General features: G+C 33.6%; 1 protein-coding gene across 1 annotated transcript; it reads right to left on the reverse strand.

Moving 5' to 3' along the window:
• Nucleotides 1–881: 881 nt before the first annotated feature.
• LOC145592497 (uncharacterized) lies at nt 882–27,737 on the reverse strand. The gene is made up of 39 exons (XM_081648967.1): nt 27,382–27,737; nt 25,961–26,046; nt 25,424–25,523; nt 25,072–25,179; nt 24,334–24,450; nt 23,584–23,734; nt 22,065–22,312; nt 21,738–21,923; nt 21,436–21,512; nt 21,199–21,316; nt 19,727–19,810; nt 18,557–18,652; nt 18,336–18,437; nt 16,716–16,784; nt 16,259–16,354; nt 16,074–16,181; nt 13,795–13,908; nt 13,564–13,647; nt 12,666–12,794; nt 11,638–11,836; nt 11,394–11,534; nt 11,252–11,295; nt 10,637–10,720; nt 10,350–10,418; nt 10,131–10,207; nt 6,802–6,871; nt 6,499–6,648; nt 6,219–6,284; nt 5,960–6,104; nt 5,735–5,799; nt 5,565–5,630; nt 5,230–5,323; nt 3,670–3,706; nt 3,499–3,556; nt 3,282–3,392; nt 3,121–3,188; nt 1,995–2,061; nt 1,839–1,907; nt 882–1,291 (listed from the first exon to the last, which is right to left on the reverse strand). The coding sequence occupies exons 1-39, from the start codon at nt 27,424–27,426 to the stop codon at nt 1,208–1,210; spliced, it is 3,882 nt and encodes a 1,293-aa protein (XP_081505093.1). The 5' UTR covers nt 27,427–27,737; the 3' UTR covers nt 882–1,207.

The raw sequence follows: 27,737 nt of genomic DNA on the forward strand, positions 1-27,737 counted from the left end.
GGAGCATACACACATACGGAGTGTTTCATAGTACAATCTTTTATCTTACTCTTGTTTGAAAATCCTAGATCCGCCATTACCTTGAGTCCGTTAAGCTTATGGAGCATCACATGGCAACTATCATTATTAAGAATATAATTTCCTCTGTTCCAAATACCCACCTCCCAAGTTCCAACTCAAAAAGAGAATATCACTGATTAGTGATTAGTAGTAAGTGCCCAAGTGGGGGTAATTTAAGTGTTAATTAAGTGGTATGTTTAATTAGTGCTCTCATATGGCCACTTGATGTATAAAATTGTCACTGAACAACTGTTTTCGACATCAGTGATCTAGGGAACCTCTTTAATTATCATACTTTATGCTATCGTTACAAAATATCTAAGAAAATAAATTATTCTGAAAAGTTTATTTTGCAGCCGAAAGAGCCTCATTACCCCTAAGTGCAAAGCGTCACAAAAGGGTGGTAAGTGCACTATGTTAAAGATACTCAAAATTATTAAACCTCGCTATAACAAAATTACTCTTTCCTTTTCTTTTACAGAGTGTTATAACAACTAGTGCATGGCTCTGGCGACGCTAACTTTGAATATCAAATCGTATTATTTCTACTTTTTCTGAGCATTGTTCAATCATACTCCATTTGTTCCTTTTAATCTCTCTTTTGTCTGTTTTTAATGCATACATTTATTTGACTACGTTTCATACATTCATCTAATAAAATTGTGTGAATAATCAATGTTTCTCTTTTCAAATAAAAGATTCCAAATGAAAAAAATAAAAATAAATAAAAAATACTTCGTACAAAAGAATGAATGTTCAAAAAAACTTGTCTCGTTAGATCTATCAAATTAGGAAAGATAAAGTATAATATAACATTTGGATCTAACAACATATTCATTTCTTTAAATCAAGTCTTAGATAATTCCTGTACATTAACCTCATGTCAAAGGCAAATAATAGCCCATAAATTCATTGACAAACTAAAGAATGTGAGACAATACAAATAATGTGTCACTCTAGCCTATATACATAGATGAATCATAATCTATGCTCTCACTCCTCTATTCATCAAATTATGGTTCACTTTACAAGAAGCTGCTGTAAGGGTTAATGAAATCGCTGTATGGGTAAATGTGGTCTCAAAACTGATTTTCTTTTGTTCTATCAATTATTTTAGAGGGTAAAAAGAATGGGTTGAGTACTCAGCTTAGAACTGTGAAGATGTAGATGGCCGAGCATCTTCGTTCTCTAAGATGAGCCTTGAAGGCGGTCCAAACATGCTTAATAATACCTGCAAGCAATTTGCCAGTAGAAAATTCAAATAACTAGACTGTTGATATGAAAAATGCAAACTTAAGCCACTCTTTTGTGCAACAATCACATAGTTTTCAACTTTTTTGTTATATTATACCCAGCCACAAGATGATCCATTTAAACCTTCAAGATTATCAATGTAATTGACTCTTTTTCTACAGGAATTACTCTTTATGATTTTTAAAATGTGAAAAAGAGGCAAGCAGGCAAATTATCATGTAGACAGACAAGACTCTGAAAATTCAGAAAGGTTTTATGCTTAATAAGTCGCCATTGAACAATGTGTGATTTTGTTGTAAATTCCAACTTAATAAGAATATTTTATTACGATTATACTAAGCCCTTAGCAAAATCCTATATTCAACCCAGCCTCTAAGCAGTGATGATCTAAGGAAAATATTGTTGTGTATCTGATATTATTAAGCCAAGAATATAGATTTAATATCTAGCCATGTAGGAACAAGGACCATAAAACAGAAGAATATTGGCTTTTTAATAACAATATATTCAGGAAAACAACTCACAGGTAAAAATATTAGACCATGTAGAAAACCAAGGATGACTAGAGCAAGGTACATCTGAAAGTAATAGACCTGCAGAAATAGAAAGGTTTGTAGCATTAAAGCAAAGAGACTAAGCAAACTTTCATGATAAAGAGAAGCGAGTTCTGAAACAAATACCACAAAGACTTGTGATCTGGCGAATGCTAGAACAATAACACCAACTAACTTTGTTAATGTAATTCCACTGCAAGAATGAAAGCAAAACATTAGGAGATAGGACATTAGTTACTGTACTAAAGGAGATAAATCATAATACACATAATATCATAGCAAAACAAAGCAGAAAACAGAGTTTAACATGCTAGATTTTTTTCCCATCATATGGCATGGTTTTGCCAGGCAATGCAGGACCAGGAGCTAACTGATCTAAAGTTATCACCAGGGCTACCTAATACTTCAATCCCCGCTAAGGCGCTAACTACCCCTCCCCCCTTCCGCGGGAAATTTCATATTAGGAATGTGTGTATTATCGAACGCAAATACTCGTATGCTGGATCACGTTTGGGCTAACTTAACATAAGTAGTTAAGGTATTGCGATCTCATACTCATTTTACTTACCTAAGTGTGCTACGGATAACATATTAGACAGCCCAAGCTATTACTTATACACTATAGAAAGTAACGACATGTAAAAAATATTTACATTTCCCCCATGTAATTTTCTTATAGGAATGACCGAATGACAATTATATTATTTGCCAAAACTGTATGAAATAACCAATTTTCACAATTTAATCTTCACACTTTCCTTTTACATATGTCCCACTTTAATTGTCACACTTCGTTTATGGCATGGATCCACTGATATTTTACTATCTCCCTTTTCAAACTATCAAAAATTAAGGTCCCAAACTCTCATTCAATTGAAAAAATTCCTCCATTTTCTCTCATCAAATCTACTTTTCTATTAAAATATAGAGTGATAGACAAGACACCAACTTATTGCATAATATTAAGAGCAAAGCTTGGTATGACTATTGAATTGGGACAGAGAAAGTACCACTATATATCTTGTTATTCATGTTTTTTTTTTTTATTCATTTATTTTATTTAAATCAGCCATAACAGCCTCTCATTCACACAAACATGACCACCACGCCTGAAACATTCTAACATCATATACTTAGCAACAGCCAGTACTAACATATACGATATATGTCCCACCAAACCGCCATTGTATTCAAAGAACAGAAACAGTGAAAAATATGGGATCAAGGCAGCTTATATATTAGATGTAAAAACCTGAATACAGAAGCCCCCATTGTACCCAAAGCCTCCTTCATACGTTGATCCCTATCGCCACCGCTTACCTGTATGAAGAAGCAGCCAGAAGGGCCATCAGAAACTCCACATCAAGGAGACATTATAGATAATAAGATAATGAGAATGAAAGAGATATTAACCATGAAAGCGTGAGTTATGTGCACACAGAACTCAACAGCAATTCCAACTGACATTACGAGATTAACTACAGAAACTGCATTAAGTTGGATTTTCAAAATGGCCATAACCCCCTGCAAAGTATTAATCATGAATCTAATGTGAGTATAGTACACATGCTTATAAAAACAGTTCACAAGCATATTAGCCTGAACAGAAAATTGAAATTTAGAAAAATACCATTAAATCTACAACTATCATTGTTATAACAAGTAGAATAATCAGCGAGCTCCATATGCTACAATCATCAATACAAGAGAACAAGTAGAGTCAGCATCAATCTATTTACAGAAGTTGAGAAAAGAGAAAGGGGGGGGGGGGGGAAGCATATGTGTCACAACATATACAAACCTCCAAGTAATAATCAGGCACACAACGAAGACAGCCCCTGTTCAGTCACAAAAACAGCATTATTTGTCATGAGAAGGAAATCGATAAATTTTAGGCAGAACAATTTATGACAAGCAGAGAAGAAAGTAAATATAAGAAGACTATCAATATTCCTAGTTGAAACAATGCATTAGCAATATCCAAAATTAGGGAAGGAAATCAGTAAAATTTAGAAGACTAACAATATTTCTAGTTGAAATATTAGGCAAAACAACTTATGATTTTGAATACTTTTGCTGATCTTTATAGATTAAAAAAGTTTGACTTTCACGCTTGTCAACTTACTTTGACTTTTCATATTTTCAATTATTAATTAATAAAAAGTAAAAGAAGTTAGAAAATTTGGTTTAATAATCCCAACTTTAGGCCATTTGCTTTTAATTATTCCAACTTTGAGTTATTTTTCAATCATCGAAACTTTTTTTTTTTTGGTTGGGGGGGGGGGGGGGGGGGAAGGGGCGCATTTTCTTATTCAACAAGTTGCCAGGTACTTAAGTTGTGTAAATCTATTCCAACAAGTAACCACTAAAATACTTGGGTGGAAGTATCAGCATCTTAAATAGTAGTTCCTCTTTCCCAAAATACACGAGATGTTGGATTTTTTTCACTATTCATGTATTAGCTTTGACCATAATTTTTTACTAACATAATAAAAACATATTTTATCATAAAATATGTTGTTCGATAGGTATTAATAAAAAGTTTTATAATATAATTTTTATGATAATTTTCATTAATATTTATTTATATAAAATAAAGTTAAACTAATGCATTGGCATGTGTGCAATGTTGACTATATCATGTATGCTGGGACAGAGGAAGTATATAGTCTATTTACGAGAGAGAACTGAGTTAAAAAGTACCTTCAGCTCCGATAGGCTGGAAGGATGGGGGTTGGAGGCAAAGTTTAAGCTCTTGTTATTTATCCAACTTCTAGAAGTTTTTGGATAAAAAAACCCTCAAATTGTAAATACACCGTAGCAGTTGATGTCTTTTATATATTTATATGTTTATGTTTTTATTTAATAAATTCTATTTTTTTGAAAGAAGCGGTTAATTTCTAATAATAGCGATTTGGAACACCTGCAAAAGGAAATTTTCCTGTCTATCTGTCTTTGTTAATCTGTTACATCTTTGATAGAGAATTCTGCTACTTTTAGAGTATTAGGCTTGATCCAGGCAAGTTTTGGAAGGCCAGAAGATCGTCAGTAGGGGAAACCAATATGTGGTTCATGGGATAGAATAACTAGGCACTCTGATTCAGTTTAATGTTCTATACTGAGATAACATTAGAATAATAACATACCCACATAATAAAAATTAATCAGATTCAAAGAGCATAATTTTTAGTGTATAACGGTCAAAGCATATTTATGAAATAAGGAGAGAGTACAGGTGAGTTGATTTTTGTCTACATGCTGCAAGATCTAGATTGACAATATGAAGACCAGTTGATGAAAGATTTATTTTATCTGCATAATATATTGAAAATTATAGGAGCAAAAGCAACTAAAGACTAACCGATAGCAATTGCAAGGTTTACCAATGCTGTACTCCAAATATCCAGGTATTGCTCAAAGAACATGTAAAACACTGAATATGGAAATACTTCCATCTGCAATAAGGAAAAATAAGGAATAAATGATGAAAAGAACAAAAGACCCACAGTTCTAGTGCTCATGCAATCCATTGACATTTTGTAAGTACAAATTTTGCTTAATAGCAAAGTGAAGAGGGAGAATTAAATGAATTCAAGATTTGATTTCTGTAATAGATAGATCCTTATGCTTGATAATCTTTGAATACTGAATCCAACAAAAAATGACATAAGACTCAGTAGCACCAAAAGATATTACCTTTAACGATTTAGAAATCTTAGAGGTGAACTCGCGTGCTGCCCTCAGTGCATTGACAAAGTCAGTCTGCAAAGTATGAATGGCAAATATAAGAAAAACAGATATGCAGTTGCCAAGTGATTCGAGTCAAAATTACATCAATTGAAAATTCGAAACTATTATCTTCATACTTGTTTGTTGAGAGGGGTGTGGTAAGTTCGAAATTCTGAAGCCTGAATTACACCACTTTCATATCCTGGAAGTTAAAAAAAAAAAAAAAAAAGAAAAAGAAAAAGAAAAAGAAAGAAAGAAAAAAATGTTAGAGCAACCAATTTTAGCAGCTCCACATCTTATTAAGAGCATACATGCTTCCATACTTCAAAACTGATTTTTAGTACAATAATTTTAATGATCACCTTGCAAGTCTACACTGTTTGTATAGGCACCATGTCCTCCTTTGGCACAACTGGCAGAAGGTAAAGCTTTAAGGAACCATGGAAGCTTGTTTTGAAATTGTGAGGTAGTAGGGCGATCATCATCCAGATCTGAGTGAAGAAAGCACTGCATATAGCCAACATAAATAGTCGTCATACTCTTATCTTAGAAAATTAAGAAAGCTAGATGTGGTTAATTGGGCAAGGCATAATTTCATTTTCTCAAATTCAGATAAAGTACCGTAGTGCAATCTTTGCACAGTTCACTAACTCCACATGTAGCTTGGTCTGAAGAGCAGCAAGGAGGCTGCACACCAAAAAAAAAAAAAAAAAATCCAATTTAGCCTTTACATTTAGAAACATTAGACAAAAAGAGCATAGTACTCCGTAATACTTAGAGTCCAAGAAAGTATCTGAATTAAAATTTTAAAATTTTCGGATTTTGTATATGTTGATCTAATGCTCCACTTCTAGGATAACTTGCGTAACATCTAATTATATGAACAACAATAATAACGCACCTGGTCGTCAGGCGGACAGTAACTTCCATTTACAAATTTTCTGCAGCAACCAAAAGCTTCAGGAGACATCCATACTAGAAAATCATCAAGCCATGACGCTGCTGGCTTGGCTATGTAGCTTGACTCTGGACTTAAGGATAATCTGGTAATCTACACACAGAGGACAGGTCAAGTCACATAAGTGTAACCACTGACCTCGTGTAGAGACCAACCCCAAACAGAGATACATAATGTAAACAATTAAGCACAGATATAATAAAATTAAGCCAGTGCAGGATTACACTTTGCAACTCCAAGGCATACCTCGTTTACAAGAGAATTTGCGTCACAGTGGCTGATAGAGCACAATTGATTTGTTTGCCGTGACTCAGAGCTGTGAAGTTGGTAAAAATTAATTACATAAATTGAATCAAAACACGAAGCTAGAGGAACCCTCTCAACTTAGCAGATAATGCTTTAAAAGCTGCAATTGAACAATCATACACATTAGCAGCAAAATTACCTAAATATTTTTTTCTAACTCGACCTAGATAATTGTAATAGAATCTTACAAGTCATTCAATTAATTGTATCTTGTATTTCAAAAGATATTTAATTAACACCATTAACAGATACACTGTTTCCCCTGGAAACTAGGAAGGGGGGGGGGGGGGTAGAACTGATTTCACAGTTCAAGTGACTTCCCTTAATGGACTTAATCACACTTGCCTTCACTCCCCTCACACGACTCTAACTGACCTAAACATCAGAGTTTCCCTAGGCCTCTATAGTCCAAACTTTACACAATCTCCATGTTTGCTCAGAGTAACACTTTCTATGCTCATAAAAACTGTGGGCAGATCCTTTCATTAATCTCTACTGTATTCTACTGGACATATATGGATGGCATTATAAGATATCTCATTGGCATAAAACTAAATAAATTGTACTATACTTTTATGTAAGAGTAACCATTTGCATCTTATTCTTGATCACCCTTTCCCTCAGTATTATTTTATGGATAAGTAACCTGATGTATATAGTTACTACAAATATAGATGTCTCAATTGTTATTGTTCAAAGTGAATACAGAGAATAATCTCCATTTGATGGTATTCTCCCAGACTCGAGTATAACACTGTAATTCTATCAACCAAGATATAACTTTTTCACACAAGCACCTCAAAACTTTTCTGGACAATTTGCTAGGCCTTGTTGTCCTACTACCCATATGATGCAAACTTTCTTCAAAATTATTTCTTATAATTATGTTTAAATAAAACATCAAATTAAACAATTCATGGATTTACATATATTATCATTATTTCTTGATATCAACCCAACCCCCAAAACTCTCCTCCCTCCCTTTTTATGCATCTCACTTTAAAAATATCATTTTTTTCCACTCCCTGTCTCCTGTAGACTAATATTATCCTGTTTTCCTTCACTTGAATTATGTTACACAAAGGCAAACACACTCAATATGGAGCTTATGGCGACTTTTTCTGCTGCCTCTGTTTATCTTACAACATTCCTTTTTAGCATTTCTTGTATTTCTTCATTCCACCGCCATACCATGTTGCATGTCCTCTTGCTTAATCTAAATCACAAAATTTCCTGACCCATACTTTTTATCTATTTTGCAACCACTCCAATTTTACATTGCATCGCCATCCTATTTTCAAATGTCTGCAGTATCATTTCAGTCAGTCGAAATATTCCTTCAAGATTGTAAAACTTTATCTTGATGCAACTTGGTAACTTCTCATCTTACTCTTTAAAATTTGGTCTAGCCCTCAGTAGTGAAAAACTTTTAATTCTAAATATCCATTCTAGATTCCAGAACATTATCTTGACGCAATTTAGGAAACTTCTCTGCCTCCTCTTAATTTCATCGTCAAGCACTCACCAGGGATATCTTAGTAGTCCTTACATCTTGTGCCATATTGACTAAGAATGACATAATAAGATGTCAAGGAATCCAATACTGCATTCTTATTTAATATTATCATAACCAAATCTTCTAGGCACATTAGCATACCCATCTGCTCTCACTCCAATATAGCCATCAAACTCTCCTAGGCTACTATCAGCCCCGGCCCTGAGCATAGGCAAGAGGTGCGACAGCCTAGGGCCCAGGGCTGGTAGGGGCCCATAAATCTCAGATTATAAGCTCTATAACTAATAAAACATTCATAATTTTGAAAAATTTAATGTAGCGCAGCGGAATAAAGCAGGCAAGATAGTGCTACCCCTCAAAGAAGGTGCAGGGATCGAGCCCTCCTGCTAATCTCTTTTTTCTTTTTGCATTGACAACTTTTCCCCACTCCCATGTCATTCTTTATTTAATTCTTTGGTGACCTATATGTACCTTGTTTTGTTCATTTTATTTAATTTTATTTAATTGATATTTTCTTATACTCATCCCGTCATCCGTAAATAATATTGACATTTTTATTAGTTTTATATTTCATATTAAGAACTCTCCTTTTAGATTGTATTTTTCCACCAAAAAAAATTAAATTAGTTGTGAGATTATAGCTTATGAAGTATTACATAGTAATCATACTAATATTTCTCTTTTTTTTTTCAACAACAAACTAACTACCTATTTGGCTATTTGTGAAATTGAATTAAATTTATAAATATTACTCCCTTGTTTTTTAATAAGTGCTACATTAGTACTTTTGCACTATTCACTTGCTCTCTACTCTCTTTGACTAATGATTGTGAATTTGTGATACATATATATGATATACAAAATTCAAAAGTTGCATATAATACGAATTGAATCGTAGGTAATAGAACACTTATAAAAAGAATGGAGAAACTATTACGCTAAATTGCCAATTTTTTTTTTTATCATAAGGGCCCCTAATATCTTACTTTGCCTAGGGCCCATAAAATGTCAAGAACGGGCCTGGCTACTATCATAACTTTTCATCAATATGAATACCTTGAACCAGCTTGTTTAGAACACTTCCCAAAACTCTTCTTGATTTGATCCTCCAACCCTAGCTGCAGTAGAGTAACTAAATTGAATTTCTCAGCTATTATCACGAGCTCTGCAGACACCCAATAGTATGTATTTTTAAACTGCACCACATGATTACAACTGGCCCTTAATTGATTCAAATGCCAATATTATTGGACGCTACCTTTTCTTCTACCTACTCGATCAATTGAGTACATGCTATATTAATCCAATGTTTTTGTGAATACCTCTCATAAGAATTCCAATATTTCAAGATCCAACATGCAGCTTAATGGCATCTGTTCTTCCATGATTTCTAGAAGTCTAGAGAACAGGCTTTAGCATTTCCATTAGTGGACAAAGTCACCCCATGCCTCGAACTTATACGTGTAAAACTATGACAAAGCAGATAGTTTGAAAGGGAAGAAAAATGCAAGTAATCAAGCAAATAGAAAAATAACCATTAGAACACCTACTCAATGAAATAAACAGATAACTAGACAATAGGAGCACAAATAATCAGACAACATGGCACAAATTACTAACTTATGACAATTATCTTGCTTATATTGTTAGGGAGCAAAAACCAGTTAAATAAGATAATGCTAGAAGTCAAATATATAACATGCCCCAATAAAGTTATAAAGGGCCACAAGATGTGAGACCAGAGAAAAGGTACCTATAATTGTAGTCCTTCACCACAAAATATACGGGTGGTCCAATCCTGAGAAAGTCTGAAATATTTTTAAAATATCCCTGATAAAAAGAACCACCAGAAAAGAGTTAAAAAAAAAAAAAATTAAAAAAAAATTTGAGCCTATGGCACAGCCTCCATATTCCAAGTATTATTTTTTTTAAAAATATGCAAATCCTGGGCATATATAATTCAAAATTAGACCTGAAGATAGGAGTCTCTCGGAAGAACGATTTGTTGCTCCAGACCAGGTTCAATCCTGGTGCATAATGTCTGTAGTGCTCCAATGGTCAGAATCTTTAATAACCAAAGAACAAAGAAAACAACAAACCAAGTGTGCCAGTGGGGTTTGAATAGGTCAAGATATCTAGAGAATTTCTTAACCAATTCAAATTAAAGAAGAGGCTTAATAATGAATACAAATGGGACATGGGAAAACATAGAATCAAAGATAAAAATCAAAGCATATAGCCTAAACAAGAGCAACTTACAATACTGGACAATGCCAAAGCAACAAATACTGAAACAACCAATATTTTCACTCCCCAAAGGCTCAGAATTGGTGCATGGACATCCTAGTAATAATGAAAAAAATTCACATTATTAGTGCATAGACAAACAGGCAAAAGTATGTAATGTATATGAAGAGATACACTGAAAATGGCAAGGAGCATAGAGCTGCTAGAAATTGGAGTTTTATGCTTCATGGATTAGATTCATCATTCATGCTTGTCAATATCAAAGATTTCAGGATTTCCAATATATGAAGTTAATGAATTATTCCTAAAAGTTACATGATTTTTATCATTTCAATGGAATAAAGTATAGTCAACACTCAACTCATATTTTAAAAATTGACAGAGCCAAAAGAGAGGGAAGGATAAATCTCAGTTATTTTAAGGACAAAGATAGCACGAAACAGACATGTTCAAACTACAAGAATACAAGTTTTAACTAGAACAGATGCAAATTTAGAGTAAGTCAGTCCAGTATAGAATTCTCAATGTCCATTCAATACTAAATGTTTCTTCATCAATTGTTGAGCAATTATAAGTGTTATACAGCTTATACTAGCCTCAAGCTTCCATCAACATATATATGCGTACCTTCATATAACGAGCAAGTAATCCTGGATTTCTTTGACTAATCCCTGCATTTTCACAAATCCACACAATACAGTTTAATCAAAGAGGGTGCGAAAACAAAGTATGGAAATACAATACCTAGATACATATCAGCGGCATATACCATTGTCTGAGTCCTCAATGGAAGATGCCTTCTTGCAAGGAAAACAATCAACTCTATGCTTTTCAGTCCTCTTAAAGTCAAATACTATCAGTGCAACAAATGCAGTAACTTGTAGAAGGAAGTCCAGCAGAACAGCAAGAGCTTCAAAGAAACAAGAGAGGAAAATAACATTCAGCAACATAATCCACTAATGTTTACTAATAGAAGTCTTCAACAAAGATTGGAAGATAGAGGAGAGAGAAACCTGCAAACATGGAAAACACACGCACAGCTGGCATTGGAATGAAAGTTCCGACTGCAAATGCTAATACTTCGGAGAGGCTAGCCAGTGAAATAGATGGTCCGACTTCTACCAGTGCATTACTTATGCGTCCCTCTAAGGGCAAATCCTGTGGTTGTCTCTTAACAGCATTAACCAAAATGCACATGTTGTCCACCCCAACCTAGTAAATAAAAGGCAATTGTTGTCACAATGATAAACATACCCTAAGAGTGCACAAAGTTCATCGAACAGATGAACACATTAAGACATGAAGTTTACACCAAACCTAATACAAGTTCAGGAGATACATAAGGCATTAGCCTGGTACAACAGTACGATTTACTATGTGGGAAACTACCAATATGTTAAAAACTTTGGAATCAGCTACCTAAAACAACACCTACAGATTTTGACGCTTGAATAAGCAATGATAAATAAATTATATAATTAATTAATTAAATAAACAAACTAATAAATAAATAAAAATAATTAAGGGTAGGAGACAAACCAAAATGTGGTTGAATGTTAATAAATGGATAAAGAAGAAAATTAGAAAGACAAAAGTATAAGAATAGTGAGAGAAAAAGAGTTGCTGAGATCGACAGAAATAGAAAGACCCAAAGCACATTTAAAACCTCATAGACATGCAAATAGTCCCCAATCCCAATGTGAGTCTCACCCAACCACATGATTTAAATCTTGACTCAATAAGAAAAATCATAGGCTGATGGGATCCTCATGGATAGGGTATCTTGTATGTTCATGAGAAATTTGTCATTAGAGGGGAAAGTGACAGCATGTAATGAAACCATTTGTCAATGACTCAAGATACTTTCCTCCAGAAAAATCCAACAAGAATAATGTAAGACATCCTGTTGGAAACATCTTATTTTGGTGAGCAGAATAGCTTCAGTAAATATAAAAGTCAATGACAATATTATCCCCAAACATTGCCTAATTACAATATTGCTATAAGCAATTATACATCGAAAAAAAAAAGTAGAACTTACAGCCAAGACAAGGAAAGGAATGACTTCCATTATAATAAGAGTAGATTTTACTCCAATAGCACTGAAAAATCCAACTGATCCAAGAACAGAAAGCATGACCAGCATGACTCCAGAAAGCCCAAGCGATACCTGGAATCTCCCACATAATGCATTTTCAATAATCCAAGAAAGAAAATGAAAGATAAAAGGCAATATAAGTTCAATCTGCAGCTCAAGCAATACATGCCATTTAAACATAGCTAAACAATGGTTTGAAATTTCCCAAAAGAGAAACTAAAGAAGGAAGCTGCACATATTGCAATTAAGGCAAGTAAAACACGCACGGAGCGCGTACACAAACAAACAGAGATGAAAGATATGAGAGTAGATATCCCTGATACTGAGTTAGAAGAGGAGACTTTTCCTCATCATCCAGATCAAATTGTCACGTAGCCACAATTAGCAGCCAAAATATACTTCGCAGATCAACTGAAGCACATTTGATCAAAAGTAATAAGGGATATGGGAACTACAGGTAGGTGAAAGACAGCTTCACAAACCCTTAAAACCTTTGGCACATGGAGAGTATCGAAGCATAAAGAATTATCTAGTATTATCTGTTAAAACAACAACAACAACTTGGAAATGACCATGCAACTGAACAATTCGGAAATTCAATTTTCAAGAATAATCTTGTTGAAATTTTCATTGGGTTTCTAGGATTAAGGCTCTAAAACTGTCAGTGTTGTAAGAATTCTCTGATATACTCGCTGAAGGAATTATTTGTATCTGTTTTCACCATCTTCTTTTGGGAAAAATTAATCAAGACAATAGCAGCACAGCCTCACATGGTACTATGCAAATTAAATAAGCAATAGCCCAATTAAGTAAGAGAAAAGGTGCAATGGATGAATCGTACCTTAGACGAAATAAAAAAGGAAGATAATCGAGGTTTGTCCCCCAGCGTAAGTGATATATAAGCAAACATCACAAGATAGCTTATCTGAAAAGGATTTTAAAAGAAAAAAAAGTTCCAAGTCATTATAGACGTTACAGTATATTGGCTACTTTCTTGATGATACAATTGATAGTGTTTGTGACACCGCTTTGAAAGGAATCTTATATAATAGAGAGGAAAAGAAACACTTGCCACAATAGTTATGACGTCCGCAGTGCTCTCTCTCTTCAGTTCTTCTTCAATGGAACTTTCCGATGAAAAAGAGAGTGTTAGGTTTTTAGCTTGAACCATTTTCATTATCTCATCCTGTCAAAGCAAAAGAAAAAGGTTTATATAAAAGCAGGAGGGTCAAATTTGAGACATGAATAAGCTACACCAATTAGTTTCAATTTCTGTGATGCATGAGTAACATGACAGTGGTTATAATGTAAAGCCCGTTCTTAACATTTTTCATCATTTCTTAACAATTTAGCGGTTAGCCACATCAACATTTCAGCAAATTTGTGAAAAATAGTTTTTGGAAGGGATAGCCTTCTAGCCTCTTCTTAACGTAGCAAGAATTGTGATCTAAATCCAGGATATGCAATAAACTCTCCCTTAAAATCAAACACCCTTTCATGGTGATCAAGGGACTCACATATAGGGCAGAGAAATACCCTGAATATTGAAAATTTGAAGGGATGAGGAAATATTATTACAACGCGGAACCACCTCTAGATATACCCCCAAAAGGCTAACTCCCAGCTACATGACAATATTAGAGGACAGCAAAGTGATGATATCAGTGATATTAAATCCAGGGGCAGGCACAAGAAACAACTAACTCAATTGAACAACTTGACCACTCATTGTAGGTCAGCATAGATTGGGTATCCAGGCGTTCCAACCTATTTTAGTGGAAGGGTGCGCTTTGCAGGTGGGAGAAAAGATAAAACTGAAATTGATTCTTAATTAAATCAAAATGAAAGTTTGAAACTCATGTGATTAACCTCCGCAATAGTCAGGAATTCTTGACAGTATCGAGCTGGAACAACCTGTTCCTCCTGAGGCGTTCTTTTAATGGTTTCAGTACCCACGGGATTATTAACCGTTCCTTTTTTAGAAAATGTTAATAAATTCCAAAATCCATTTCGGCGTCCAGTAGCTACAACTGTCTCCTAAGTTTCCATTTGGAAAGCGAATAAGAAAAAAAGCAATTCAAAGGATCAAAGAATAAGTTCAATTGAAATTTTTAGATTCATCAACTAAGAACCCCCCTTTTTCTGGATCCATCTCATATCAATAACTCGGCCCCTATATAAATCCCCATAGGTAGACCAAATGACATCACTAAACGACCCTTTCTCAAGGAAGCTATCTGTCAAAGACTAATAAATGTGCCAACAGGAAAATAGCTATAGCACAACCCCCCCCCCCCGCCCCAACCCCCCACCCACCCACACACACACACAAACCCAAACCAAACCAATTACTTCCTACCTGATGCTCTTATAAACTATCGGGATAGTGTTCTTCTGACTAATCCAAGGTAAATTAAATGAATACGGAGAAACAACAAGAGCTATTTTATGACTTTGGTGCCCATTACCAATGTCATCTTGCTTCCAAAAACTTAAAAAGGTGATTTCTGAAGTCTCAAGTCCAGCCATGTAAACTTACGTTTGAAGCAAATTTCAATCTAGGTTCAAGTCAACTATAGAGCTCAGACAAATAGCAAAATATACCCAGGATTATATTTCCATAACATCCAAAGTTAACACAGAATTCTGAAGACCGCATCAAATCATAAGTATTGCATAACAGAAACAAAATCTTAATTATGCTTCTACTTATTACTATATCAAAATGAAATTGCCATTTATTATCTCTACTCACCCTTTTGGGTATTTAGGGTTTGTTCTATTCACCTTATTTTCACTTATTTAAGGTTTAATAAGTTCAGATAAGTTCGGTTCAAAAAAAATAAGTTCAGTCAGGAAAAATAAGTGTTGATAAGGGTTGTCAAAATTCAAATTACAACTAAAATAAGTTTTAATAAGTTTGGATTAGTTCAGATAAGTTAAGTACAGATTAGTTTAGATAAGTGAAAATCAGGTGAATAGAACATACAGAAACTTGCAATACGTTAACACACCCGCATGCTTGAAGTTATTCCACATACATGTGATAGGTGTAAATATTTGACACGCATAACCACTTAAGCAGATATGGTTGCATTTAACAACCCTTTTTTCGAGGAGAACTGTCCCAAAAGAGGCCTTGTTGCATTGATAAGAGGGCTGAACCAAATTTGAACTTGTCACATCTCTCATAAAAGACACAGACCCTCAACGTGGGATAAAACACACATGAATGATACATCTCCCGTTGAAATGAGCTATTGAGCTTCAATATTATTATTCAACAGTGATGAAATTAAAAAAGTTATAGTTAAACTCTACGATTATTTAGAGGAGTATTGCTATGCTAACCTTTGCTAGTTGAATGAAGGCCCTTTCCCAAGCCACTGCCCTTTTTGAATCATTGCTTTCTCTATCAATTGCATTGTTCACTGGATAGGTGACTGTAAACGCAGAAGCCTAAAACAAAAAAAAACAAAAAAAAATTATAATCCATTGCATGCAACAGGAGAAATGACTAGCACTGCAAGAAGTACCTCAGAGTAATTGTTTCCAGAATAACCACCCAGTGCGGTACTAGGATCTAGTGGAGCTTTGAATGCACTCCTACAATTGTCTGCAGTAGAATAATGCTGCATAAGGCAAATAAATGGTGTCAACCTATATGTTTTCCCAGTCAATCTTGAATTTCACTTCATAGGTGACAGCTAGAAAAGAGAAAATAAGTCAATGATGGAATTTCTCAAGCTTATTACAAGTTGTAATCCATTGATGTACAAATTTCTGTCATACTCCGTAAATATGGTTACCAAAGAAAAAACATAATTTTCTCAAACAGAGGTTGCTATAAGATTGTACTAGAATGTTCAATCATTAATTACTGTAGCTCAAATTTATACCTAAGAGAATACTTCAAGATGAAAGAAATTCTGCAAAAGCAAAATAATAGTATATAATTCTGAATAAACCAACTTTCAATGGGAAATTACACACCTCAAAACAGTACTGAATGTGATCCACTCCACCAAAGCTATCGAAATTGTCAGCATTCATTTTGAAGTACTGGCATCAAAAAGAAAAAGAAACAAAATATATGAGAATTAAAGTCAAAATAGCTATGAGATTCTAGATGAAATAGTTATAGGAAACCAGCCAATGGTCATAACCTTCACTGAGCATCAAATGCAGTTAGCATGAGTGTATGACTTCTTGCAGACAGCTAGGATTTATAGATCAGACGTCAATTTTATATGGAATACTATACACTAACCAGGTGAGTTGATGAAAAATATACTATTCGAAGTTTACAATAAATTAAAAAATCCATGCACAAAATTAAAACAGCTTCATATTGCATTTCGAATATATAGAACTTTGACAAGAAGACATGGCATTCAATAACATTATGTTTGTCAAAGAACATCACTATGCACAAGATACAGCCTATCCCATTATAATTTCCTAGATAGAGTATCGAGAAAATAGGAGAGCACATTCAATCAATCAATCAATCAATCAAAGCCTTAATCCCAAAAGTGGGGTCGGCTAACATGAACCAAATTTGATTATTCCGTGTAGTCATCAACATAAATCTTTCTCCTCCATCCCTTACGATCCAAAACTTCATCCTCACGTAAATCCATGCACTTCATATCCTTCCTCACTCCTTCCAACCAAGTCATCTTTGGTCTCCCTCTTCCTCGTTTAATCCCTCCATGGTCCCACTCTTCCACTCTTCGCACCGGTGCACCCTCGGGTCTCCGTCTTACATGTCCAAACCAACGCAGACGATTTTCCCTTAATTTATCTACAATGCCCGCCACACCTACTTTCTTGCACATTCTAAGTGCAATTAGAAGACAAAGAAAGAGAAGGGAAGAATATAAGAATTCATGGAGACTTGACCACAAAAATTGCAATCCAGTTGGCCCACATAACATTCTTTTTCTGTAGTTCCTAAATGACAAATGAAGACATCTCATTCTATGGTAAATTTTAATTATTGTCATCCAACACCCTTTTTGAATATATATATATATATATATATATATATATATATATATATATATATATATATATATATATATATATATATATATATATATATATATATATATATATATATATATATATACATATATAATATATATGTATATTATATATATATGTATATATTATATGTATATTAATATATATATTGTCATCCGACACCCTTTTTTATATATGTATATTATATATATATGTATATATTATATGTATACTAATATATATATTGTCATCCGACACCCTTTTTGAATATATATATATATATATATATATATATATATATATATATATATATATATATATTATATGTATATTATATGTATATTATAATATACATAATATATATACATATATATATAATATATATACATATATATATAATATATATACATATAATATATACATATATATACATATAATATATACATATATATATATATATATATATAGCGTCAAAATCATTCCTTAGCCTAAGCTTCTCAAGACACAGTACTAGAATAAATGGAAGTCCAGAAGTGAAGTTTGTCATCTGAGAGTGTGGATTGAGAAAAAGATAAACTGCTTTACCTGTAAAATGCTCTGAGTAGCACAATCTTGGCCAAGTGGTTTATAACAAATGTCAGTTAAAGATATTACTGAATCCGAAAAGTTGGCTTGAATTCCATCAACCTGTCACGAAGGGAACTATTAAAAGAAATAGAAAAAAATTTACCAAGTCTTAACTTTGTCCATAATAGTAAACTAGTCGACAGATTACTTCCTAGAAATAGCTAAAGCACCAGGCTTACCTTCTTCTGTATTTCAAAAAGTAATTTGATGTTATCCTCTGTCAAGATACTAGGTGCTTTCCCATGTCCTCCATCTGGAATTGTAGCAATTATAAGCTGCAGGACATACTAACAGATGTTATTCACACTTTTCAACATCATGTTTTGTATAATGATATATATCATAGACTCTAATGTGAAATCAAATTGATGAGGGGCCGTTTGGTTCGCATGATTCTGGTTTCGGGTATGACTTTAGAATGGTAAAAACCTAGACCTGTTGTTTGGTTAGAGATTTCTTCTATTTTGAAACCCATACCTCAAACACATAAGGTATGGGTTTTTAAAACCCTTGGGGGAAGCTGGGTATGACTCATACCAATCATGTAGGTGTCAAAATAAAAGATTGTGTTCATTACTAAACTTAAATTAAACACATGGAATTAGGAATCAAGTTCCAATCCCATACCATCCTAATTTCATTCCTCATTCCAAATTAATACCATAATGTAATTTCCAATTAAAGTAAGGCCTTTTAATAGCTCCATCAAGAATGATATTGGCAAGAACTATTAGATAACATTAAAAAGATTTCTCCGATTCAACTTATACAGAAAGGCAGAAACGATATTGGAGTACGCACAAGTTCTGTAAAATGTCCAAATTCCTCCACCATACAATGAAGAGAACATAAACTCACAACAATAATTTCTGATCATGGTCTTCATACATGCATTGGTGTATTCACAAATTAGTATTGCATATAGTTGCTGGTTTTTCCTTCTATTTAAGTGTTCTAATATTTGGTAAGAATATTGGTTGGATTTCTCAATACAAACAAAGGAATCAAAATAATAAAGCAAACTTTGATACATTCTTGATGATGAAGAAAGCATGTCAAGAATGCAGCAGTAGCAGCGAAAACACAGATCAACAACAACAACAAAAACAAAGACTTAGTCCCAAAGTGATTTGGAGAGTGAAAACAAAGATCACGTAGCAGAAACTCAGGCTGATTTCACTACATGTTATTAAATATTAGATGAAGAACCTGTTCTATATACAAGGTACTTAGTAAAAATGTTTGACACATGCTGTATAAAGAAAGGAAAACAAAATTTAAAAATAAATAATAAAAAAATAAAAATAAAACCACTTCGTCTACAAGTTATTAAATATTAGATGAAGAACCTGTTCAATTCTGTAAAAAGGTGCCAGATGGGTGTCAAAGAACTGTTTTTCTTTTGCAGCCCTGCTCCCAGGCCCGACCCAAAGCTGAAATTGAACACATATGTAAGATTCTACAAAATCAAAAAGCTGTAGTATATAATTAAATCAGTGAGAACATTCTACATAAATTCTCTGCAAACTTGGCCTGAAACGTGACCTTTGTCCTGAATGATTTTTCCCATTTTCATGTACAATCAGAAATCAGAATATGAATAAATCAAGTTTAACAAAGCCTCAAATCCAAAAGAAGAGAACCATTTTTTATTTTTTTAATGGTAAACACCATTTTAAAAACTTTACATTTCCATTAGACAAAATAAATTGATCATACCAACAAGATAGGCAATAAATTTTCCTAGAAAAATCAAGAATATTTTCTCACCGCATTCACTGAACCCTATATAAATTTTCAGCTGGATCGGGAAAGAATAAAAAAAAAACCCACATTTTCAACCACCCACATGCTCCCAACTGTTGATTGTCAAATCTCAACAAATTTGGCCTAGCCTATGATGGTCAATGTTTCAGCTTTTGATAATAGTAATGTATCAACCAAGTCCTTTTTCAATAAGGATGAAAATCAGCCCCTTTCATACTGTACAGGCAAGGTCGCCAGGAGCCTTTTGCAACATATGGATGAGGCTGCAGTCATCGATATCCCAAGCCCATAGTAGAGGCCGTTCACACATTGGACTTCCAACAATCAGGAACCATCCCCATCTTTCATGATTAAGAAATGTCAAAGCAATTCACCAGGACAATGCAGCTCAAATATCTTTCTATATGCATAAAAATTCACAATAGGAATAAGCACAAGATATCTCGCATAGTATAAATTCAAAGATCCCCATTTTAGCACTGCTGAACAGTAAAACCAGGCTTCAATGGCAACGAACCACAGTGTCGGGGTTTTGAAGCTAGCTCTGAGTTCCAGCGGCATTTCACCCCTTCCTGCTCTTCTTCTGTAATATCATGTCTCATGTGCAAAATTCCTAAGAGTGAGATTGATATCGCCTATCTTGCTTCTATGTTCATGAGGTAGGTGTGCCATCCAACCAGGCGTTTGCTTCTGTCTAATAATATTGTGTCTCTCTCCATTTGAGTAATCCTCTACGCTTCTAACTTATTTGTTCTTGGATTTTTGCTTAATTAATAGCTCCACTAGTCCACATAAAAGCACATTTGCACTTTATATCTCCCTTTATTTCCCAAGAAATATTTAATCACTTGATAGTGAAAAAATAAAAGAAATATATACATGTTGGGATTTATTTATTTTTTTTGGCCAGCAAATTGCATTGAATGAGTTTAGACACCTATATATTTTGCCTCTTCAATCAGAGCATGTTAAGCAACTACTAACAATTAAGACAGACATAACAGAACTGGAAGGAGCAGGATAGTAGATGAATAAAAACAGCACAGAAGGGTACCTTTTCTGGACGTGTCTCAACTCTTAAACGGACTAAACCTAAACAAAGAACAAGTACAATGGCCAATGATGAGAAAAGAACAAGAGCAGGTATCCTGGCTACCCATGCTCCATATATCCTGAAACCCATATGCCATAGAAGAAAAGAATTTTGGTAACCAACATAGACAACAATATATGTAACAATTTTCCTTGTCAGAATTTGGCCTCAAATGTATACAGGTAATTTTATACAAACCTATAGAAGTGTGACATGTATCCTTGAACCAATGAAAGTCTCGCCTCACCAGAGAGTCGAGCTCTGTCACGAAGAATCTGAAGAGAGAAAATAATTATACCTCTTAAACAAAAAGATATTGACAAGTGGAGTTTTCATGCTCACGTGTATAAGTAGAAAAAGGTTAAGCACATCAGAGGATTCAGAAACTTTCTCAACTGAGATAGAAACATAAACATAACAAAAACATTTGTCCTACAGAATAGACCATGGGGAAGGGGGTATATTAACAAATCAACAAAAGCTAGAACAATGGCACATACTGGCAGAGGAAGGTCCCCATCTTTCTGGTCTGTTGATTGCCTACCATCGCTACTAGTGGCACTAGCCAGTGGTTTTGTTCTCGAAACAGGGCTCATTTTTCTCTTCTGATGAACAAACCCCCATCCAAGAAAAACAGAAAGCGACACAACAAATACCACAGCTACCACAATATCACTGCAATTTGCCTACAGTCATCACAAGCAGTTCAAGATGAATAAGTGTTTTGCAGTGATCATAAGAACTTAATTCAACTGGCATATTTTTGTGCAGTTTGTGATATGAAATTCAATTGGTAGAAATTAATACAAATTTGTAAATAATTTCACCTTCACAGAACCCATTTTAATTGAACAAGTACCGCTCTTGCTGATGGACGGAGCTGCTGAATTAGAGCATGTAGGAGACGAAGGACAGTCACCACAAGAACAACCCAGCGAAGTGTCACTGCATGCATAAGTAGATACGTTCATGGGACTCATCCCTGAAGATTCAGGTACACTTGAAGTGAAATTTATAGCATATGGTGAGCCAGGAACATTAGGACCCACTTGTCTACCAACAAAAGCAAACCACCCTGCAGAGAACAGTCAAGTAATAAGCATTTTTTAAAAGAAAATTAGTACTTAAATCATAAATTTAAAGGGATACTAGAACCAAATAATGCAGCCAAGCACTACCTACCTTTCTCTGAGCAACAAGCTTATTTATATAACATGCTAATATGTTAGGGTTCTTCAACATAAACCATATTTACTTGGCCCCTTTTTATTTTGAAAAGAATAAAAACACCATATATTATCATATGGCCATGTAATTGACCATCCATCTGTATACTTTTACATGTACATACCTTAGGGTCCGTATGATGACATTTTTGTTAATAATCATTCAAAATAATTTATGGATCCAAAGACTGGATGGATAAAGGACAGTGGCAGAGTGGCTAGTGCAGGAAGCCAGGAAATAGAATTTTTTTTTTCCCAAATGGAAATGCAAGGTTAAGCCCATAATATCATACATTCATACTATCATAAAACTCACATGCCTTTCCTCTGAAGATTTCCAGCAAAATTCTGGAATTATTACCATCTAGATTTTTAGATACAAGGTGTTTTGAGATGCTCCTGTCTATCTATGCAACAGAGCAATGAAGCAATCTATAATAAAATTTCCAATGTTCATTCACTGATTTCCATTTAAAAGTAGTTCTTGTCTGCTTTACATTAAACGCTTTTCCAAGTGATTTTGAAAAAGGCTAACAGGATATCTAGCTAAGTTGAGAAAATCCACTCCAATGATCCCAAACTTCCATAAAGCCATTAGCGAATCTCAATGTTGAAAATTTTTCTTTAAATGCATGACAATTCAGTATTTCAGGCTGTAAAAAAGAAAAGGAAAGCAAAGACATATAATCCCATTTTCTTGAAACTATTTTACTAGAATTTCCTTTAGCACTACATTCTAGAAAGTTAACATGTACTCAAATCATCCCCTTTGTTTGCCCCATTGGGGTATAATTACTTTTAATAATTTTAATTGGGTATAGTTGAAGAGAGATAAAATTGATGGAACCAGATGTAGAGAATGTGAGACTGTGAAAGTAAAGAGATGGACTTTTGTGGTCGTTTATATTGGGGTATAAGATTCATACTGACATAACTCATGAATATAACTTAAATTTCCCCTTTGAACTCTTTACTGATTCCCAGCCATTCACACATCCAACTAATTAACCAACACTCCAGTATAATCATCACAATTGCATGAAACAATAACTATTATTAAGGAGAATAGACTATATAGAACAATTTATTTGTAAAAACTGTTTTAACAGGTAGAATCAACCTTTAAAATCTTTAGCACCACCAGCAACAAATTCTATGGCTCGTGTATTCATAGTACCAAATTTCACATCCTTGCACGAATTGTACAGCCCTTCACCAAAAGTGTCAGTTACATAAAATTCAATTGCGTCCACAGTCAAACTGTTATTAGCCTGAAATAGAAAAGATATAAGGCCCAGCTCTTTAAAAACAGACATTCTTGGATATGATTTGCAAAATAGCAAAAAAAAATTAAAAAAAAAAAAAAAAATTATATGTAGGAACATTACAATAGCTACATGAAATTTGTTATAAAAGTTATTTCCCTTCTCCACTCACACTCGCTATTTGCTAAAGTCCCAAACTCCACGATTGAAAATATATATATAAAAGTGCTGATCCATCAAACATTAAAGATCCATAATTCCACATGCACTTCTCCTCCCCCCCCCCCCCCCCACACACACACACACACACAATTGTACTATGTCTGTAGACTCTTGGTGCAAGGAGTTATGACGACATCAATTTTTCCCTCCTTAATAAAAAGGTGTATACTGGCAAAGCAAGCAAATGAAGTTGCTTACTTAGTAATTTTCTTTGATAATTAAGAATCTTTTGAGCGGATTAGCAGACTTTCTGCCAGCAGCATTTAGAATTTCTCTAAATTACTAGAAATGGATACAGAAGTTTTAATGTGAGAACTCTTTGAAAACATAATTGTAGCATTCTTATAAAGGATATAATTTTAAAAAGGTTGCAGAACTCTCACCTTTTTAGTAGAAGTAACATTGATGAATAAACTCTGATTAGGAGAACAGGACATTTCGCAAAAGAAATTCAAAAAATTCCTTAAGCACGCTGGACAGCCCACAAGCAGGGGAATTGCCTGACAAAGATGTCCACAAGTTATAAAAACCAAGTAAAAATGATATATTTAATTATTTAAAATCAAAAGGGCAAGAGATGATCTAAAAGTGAACTGGTTTGATTTGGCAGAATCATAGTTAAGCCAATATAGCAAGATTAAAGGAGTGGGTTAAGCTTCCCTCAAAAAAAAAAAAAAAGGAGTGGGTTAAGCTGAACATTGGTATAGTGACTTGCACATTGCGCTCAGCCCACCTTTAACACCCTGAGTCCCTGGCTACAAACAAAAAATTTGAGGACATCTTCGCATGTTGACAATTGACATGATCATAATTGCAGGCTAACAAGAAGACTAAAACGAGGCAAGTATTGGATGCATCACTTTAATTCAAAGTTAACAAAATCATGCAGCGGCAACATCTATCTGCCCAAGGGTTTGTGGAAAAGACCCAGGTTTGAATTTTCATGAAGATTTCTTGACTAATGTATTAGCAACCCCGGAGCTGTCTTTGAATCAAAAATCGAATTTGAGAAGCACACCCAACATACTAGAACTTGAAATTTTGCAAATATATATTATTCTACAAAGTGTAAATATGAAGATTTGAGATCATTTCATTAATAAAAGTTAAAGATATCTTACTTGCTGGACTTGACTCCGTAATGTATCAAATTGCTTCTCCGTACAGCAAACATTGCCAGTAATTGTGGGGCACAAACTTTGAATCTTTGAGGATAATAAGCCATCCGGCTGTGAATCATTCAGGAAAAGGTAAATATGATTATTAAGGAATCTCATAAATAATGACAATCAGCTGATAATATAAGTTAATTCTTCACACAGCTCCTATAATATGGAATGTCCCATACATGACCCTAATAGGTCATGGAGATATGAAAAAGAATTGCTCAATATGCAAGCTTCATTTTCAATAAAGCTGAACAAAGCTAAAAGAACAACCAAATGGCTTAGTGGCACTGTCAGGCCTCAGTACCTTCACAGCAGGAGCATTTAATGGACAATTTAAAACTCTTCCATCACTTCGTGCACCACATATGTCATACATCGCACATATACCTGGTGCATGCCTCACCCTGACAATCAGAAAGCATCAGAGTAAGTCTCATTTCTCATTGTATCAAATAAGAGTACAGCATTATGTAAGGGTGCAAACTGCAAAGCCAAAGCACATATTTCAACATATCATATATCAGTGTGTATCAGTTGTTTGGAAAGGGCATACAAAAATTGTTACTAACATGCAATGTAGTATATGTTTTAGATTAACCAATCACAGTGATTGAGACCATTATTACTACTACAAGACTTCCCTCGTAAATTCTTTCATACTAGCTGCATTACTAAAAGACATAACACAAGCCACACTTTCGTCGGGTGATAATAATAGCAATGTATAAGATGAACCAGCTTCCGGAGCAAAGTTGTTTATTAGGATCACAATTTACAAAAATTTCAGTCCCCTCATCATCAACTCGTACATTTCATGCTCATAAAAGCAACAAATTTATACCCATTTGTGTCATTAGACGTCAAAAGAAAACGCGTATTAGATGACTCTGCCTCCAATGCAGATGTTGCTACTCTTGCTAGTAAGACCTGCACAACAGAATTTATTGTGCTAATATTAATTATAGAACAAAACAGCTATATAAAAATAAAATTTAAAAAAATAATGAGTAAAGACGAGACTTTTTCTGAAAAATTATTAGAACATGCAAAAAGAACAGTAAAAGTTATTCAGGTCCACTTTAAACACACCAAAAGAGGAAACATTGTTGATAGCCTCCATAATACAGAAAAAATCATTTCAAATTTTTTTTTCATACTTCCTCCGTTTTTTTTTTTTTTTTTTTTTTCAATTTACACATTTCTTTATCACGTTTGTTAACACGCAAATTTAATAATTTATATGTCTGATCATTAACATTCTAAAATTATAAAAAGTGAATACTAATAAAATTAAAATTGAGAGATTCAAATAAGCTCCCAAATGACTATGTTATATCGTAGTTATAAATCACAAAAGTCAGCCAAAATATAATTTGTTCCAAAAACTAAAATGTGTCCATTAATAAAAATGAATGTAGTATTTTTTAGTAAAATGAAATCTAAGTTCAAAATTTATAACTCGAGACTCTGAGATTAGAAAATTCGTCGAATCTCTGAAATTGGACAACAGTTCTATAGTGTGAAATTCAACTGCCTTAGTCATTTTTTTCACACTATGACAATGAAATACTAGTACGTATGATTACAAATTTTTGTCACGCCCCACACTAGTGACTACTACCACTCAACATTACTATAAATACTTCTTTACCTTATACCATTATTTTCTGGGGAAAAAACAAATTGGACCAAATTTTCCAAAAGTTAAAATAGAATTTTAACAGCAGAATTTCGTAGTAATTTACACAAAATGACAATTTGTAACAAAAATTTATAAATTCAGCTCAACTACCTACTTAATTCAGTTAACAGCAATAGATTTTATATTAAAAAAAATAGTAAAAAAATTATTTACATAATTTCTAATTTTAGAACAAATTTGAAACAAAATAACAAAATCAAAATTAACAACAGTGAAAGGCATTGATAAACACTATAATTATTTATTTTTAAAAATAAAAGAAAAATCAGCAGATAAACATGAAAATTTATAAAAACTAAAAATAGAAAAATTCAACACCGCAAACGCAATCACAGCTAATTACCATAAATTGACAGAAAATCAAATTAAAAAAATTAAAAACATATCAACATTATACTAAAAAAACACAGCAAAAATAAAATTAAAAGTAAAATTAAACATTATGCTGAAAAATTTTCTGCAATCTTATAAAAAATCTGCATATAATTTAATTTCAAACGCATAATTCAACATCAACAACAAAAAAAAATGATAATAATAATAATAATAATAAATATTACCTGGAGAGAGAAAAGAAAGAAAAAGAATGTAGAACGAAACTCCATTAATTTCAAAATCTCTGAAAAACAGAGAAAGAAATTAAAGAGAGGAAGTAATGGCGGAATAAAATCAGAGACGACGTCGTTGAATTGTATGTATACTCTGAAGTTAAAGAAAGAGGAGAGAGAAAAGGAAGAAGAAGAGAATGGAGGAGAGAGAAAGTCAAAACGCCATTAACACAAGTGCTGTAATAGTTATATATAGACTATAGTAGTAGTATTATTCCAGTATGAATGAAGGAATGAAGAGAGTGGTGCTGTATTAATTAATGATGACTGTTAATTCTTTATTTTTCTCTCTCCTCTGAAATTGTTCG

Source organism: Chenopodium album, chromosome 18 (assembly GCF_948465745.1).
Source record: "Chenopodium album chromosome 18, dcCheAlbu1.1, whole genome shotgun sequence".
Lineage (NCBI taxonomy): Eukaryota > Viridiplantae > Streptophyta > Magnoliopsida > Caryophyllales > Amaranthaceae > Chenopodium > Chenopodium album.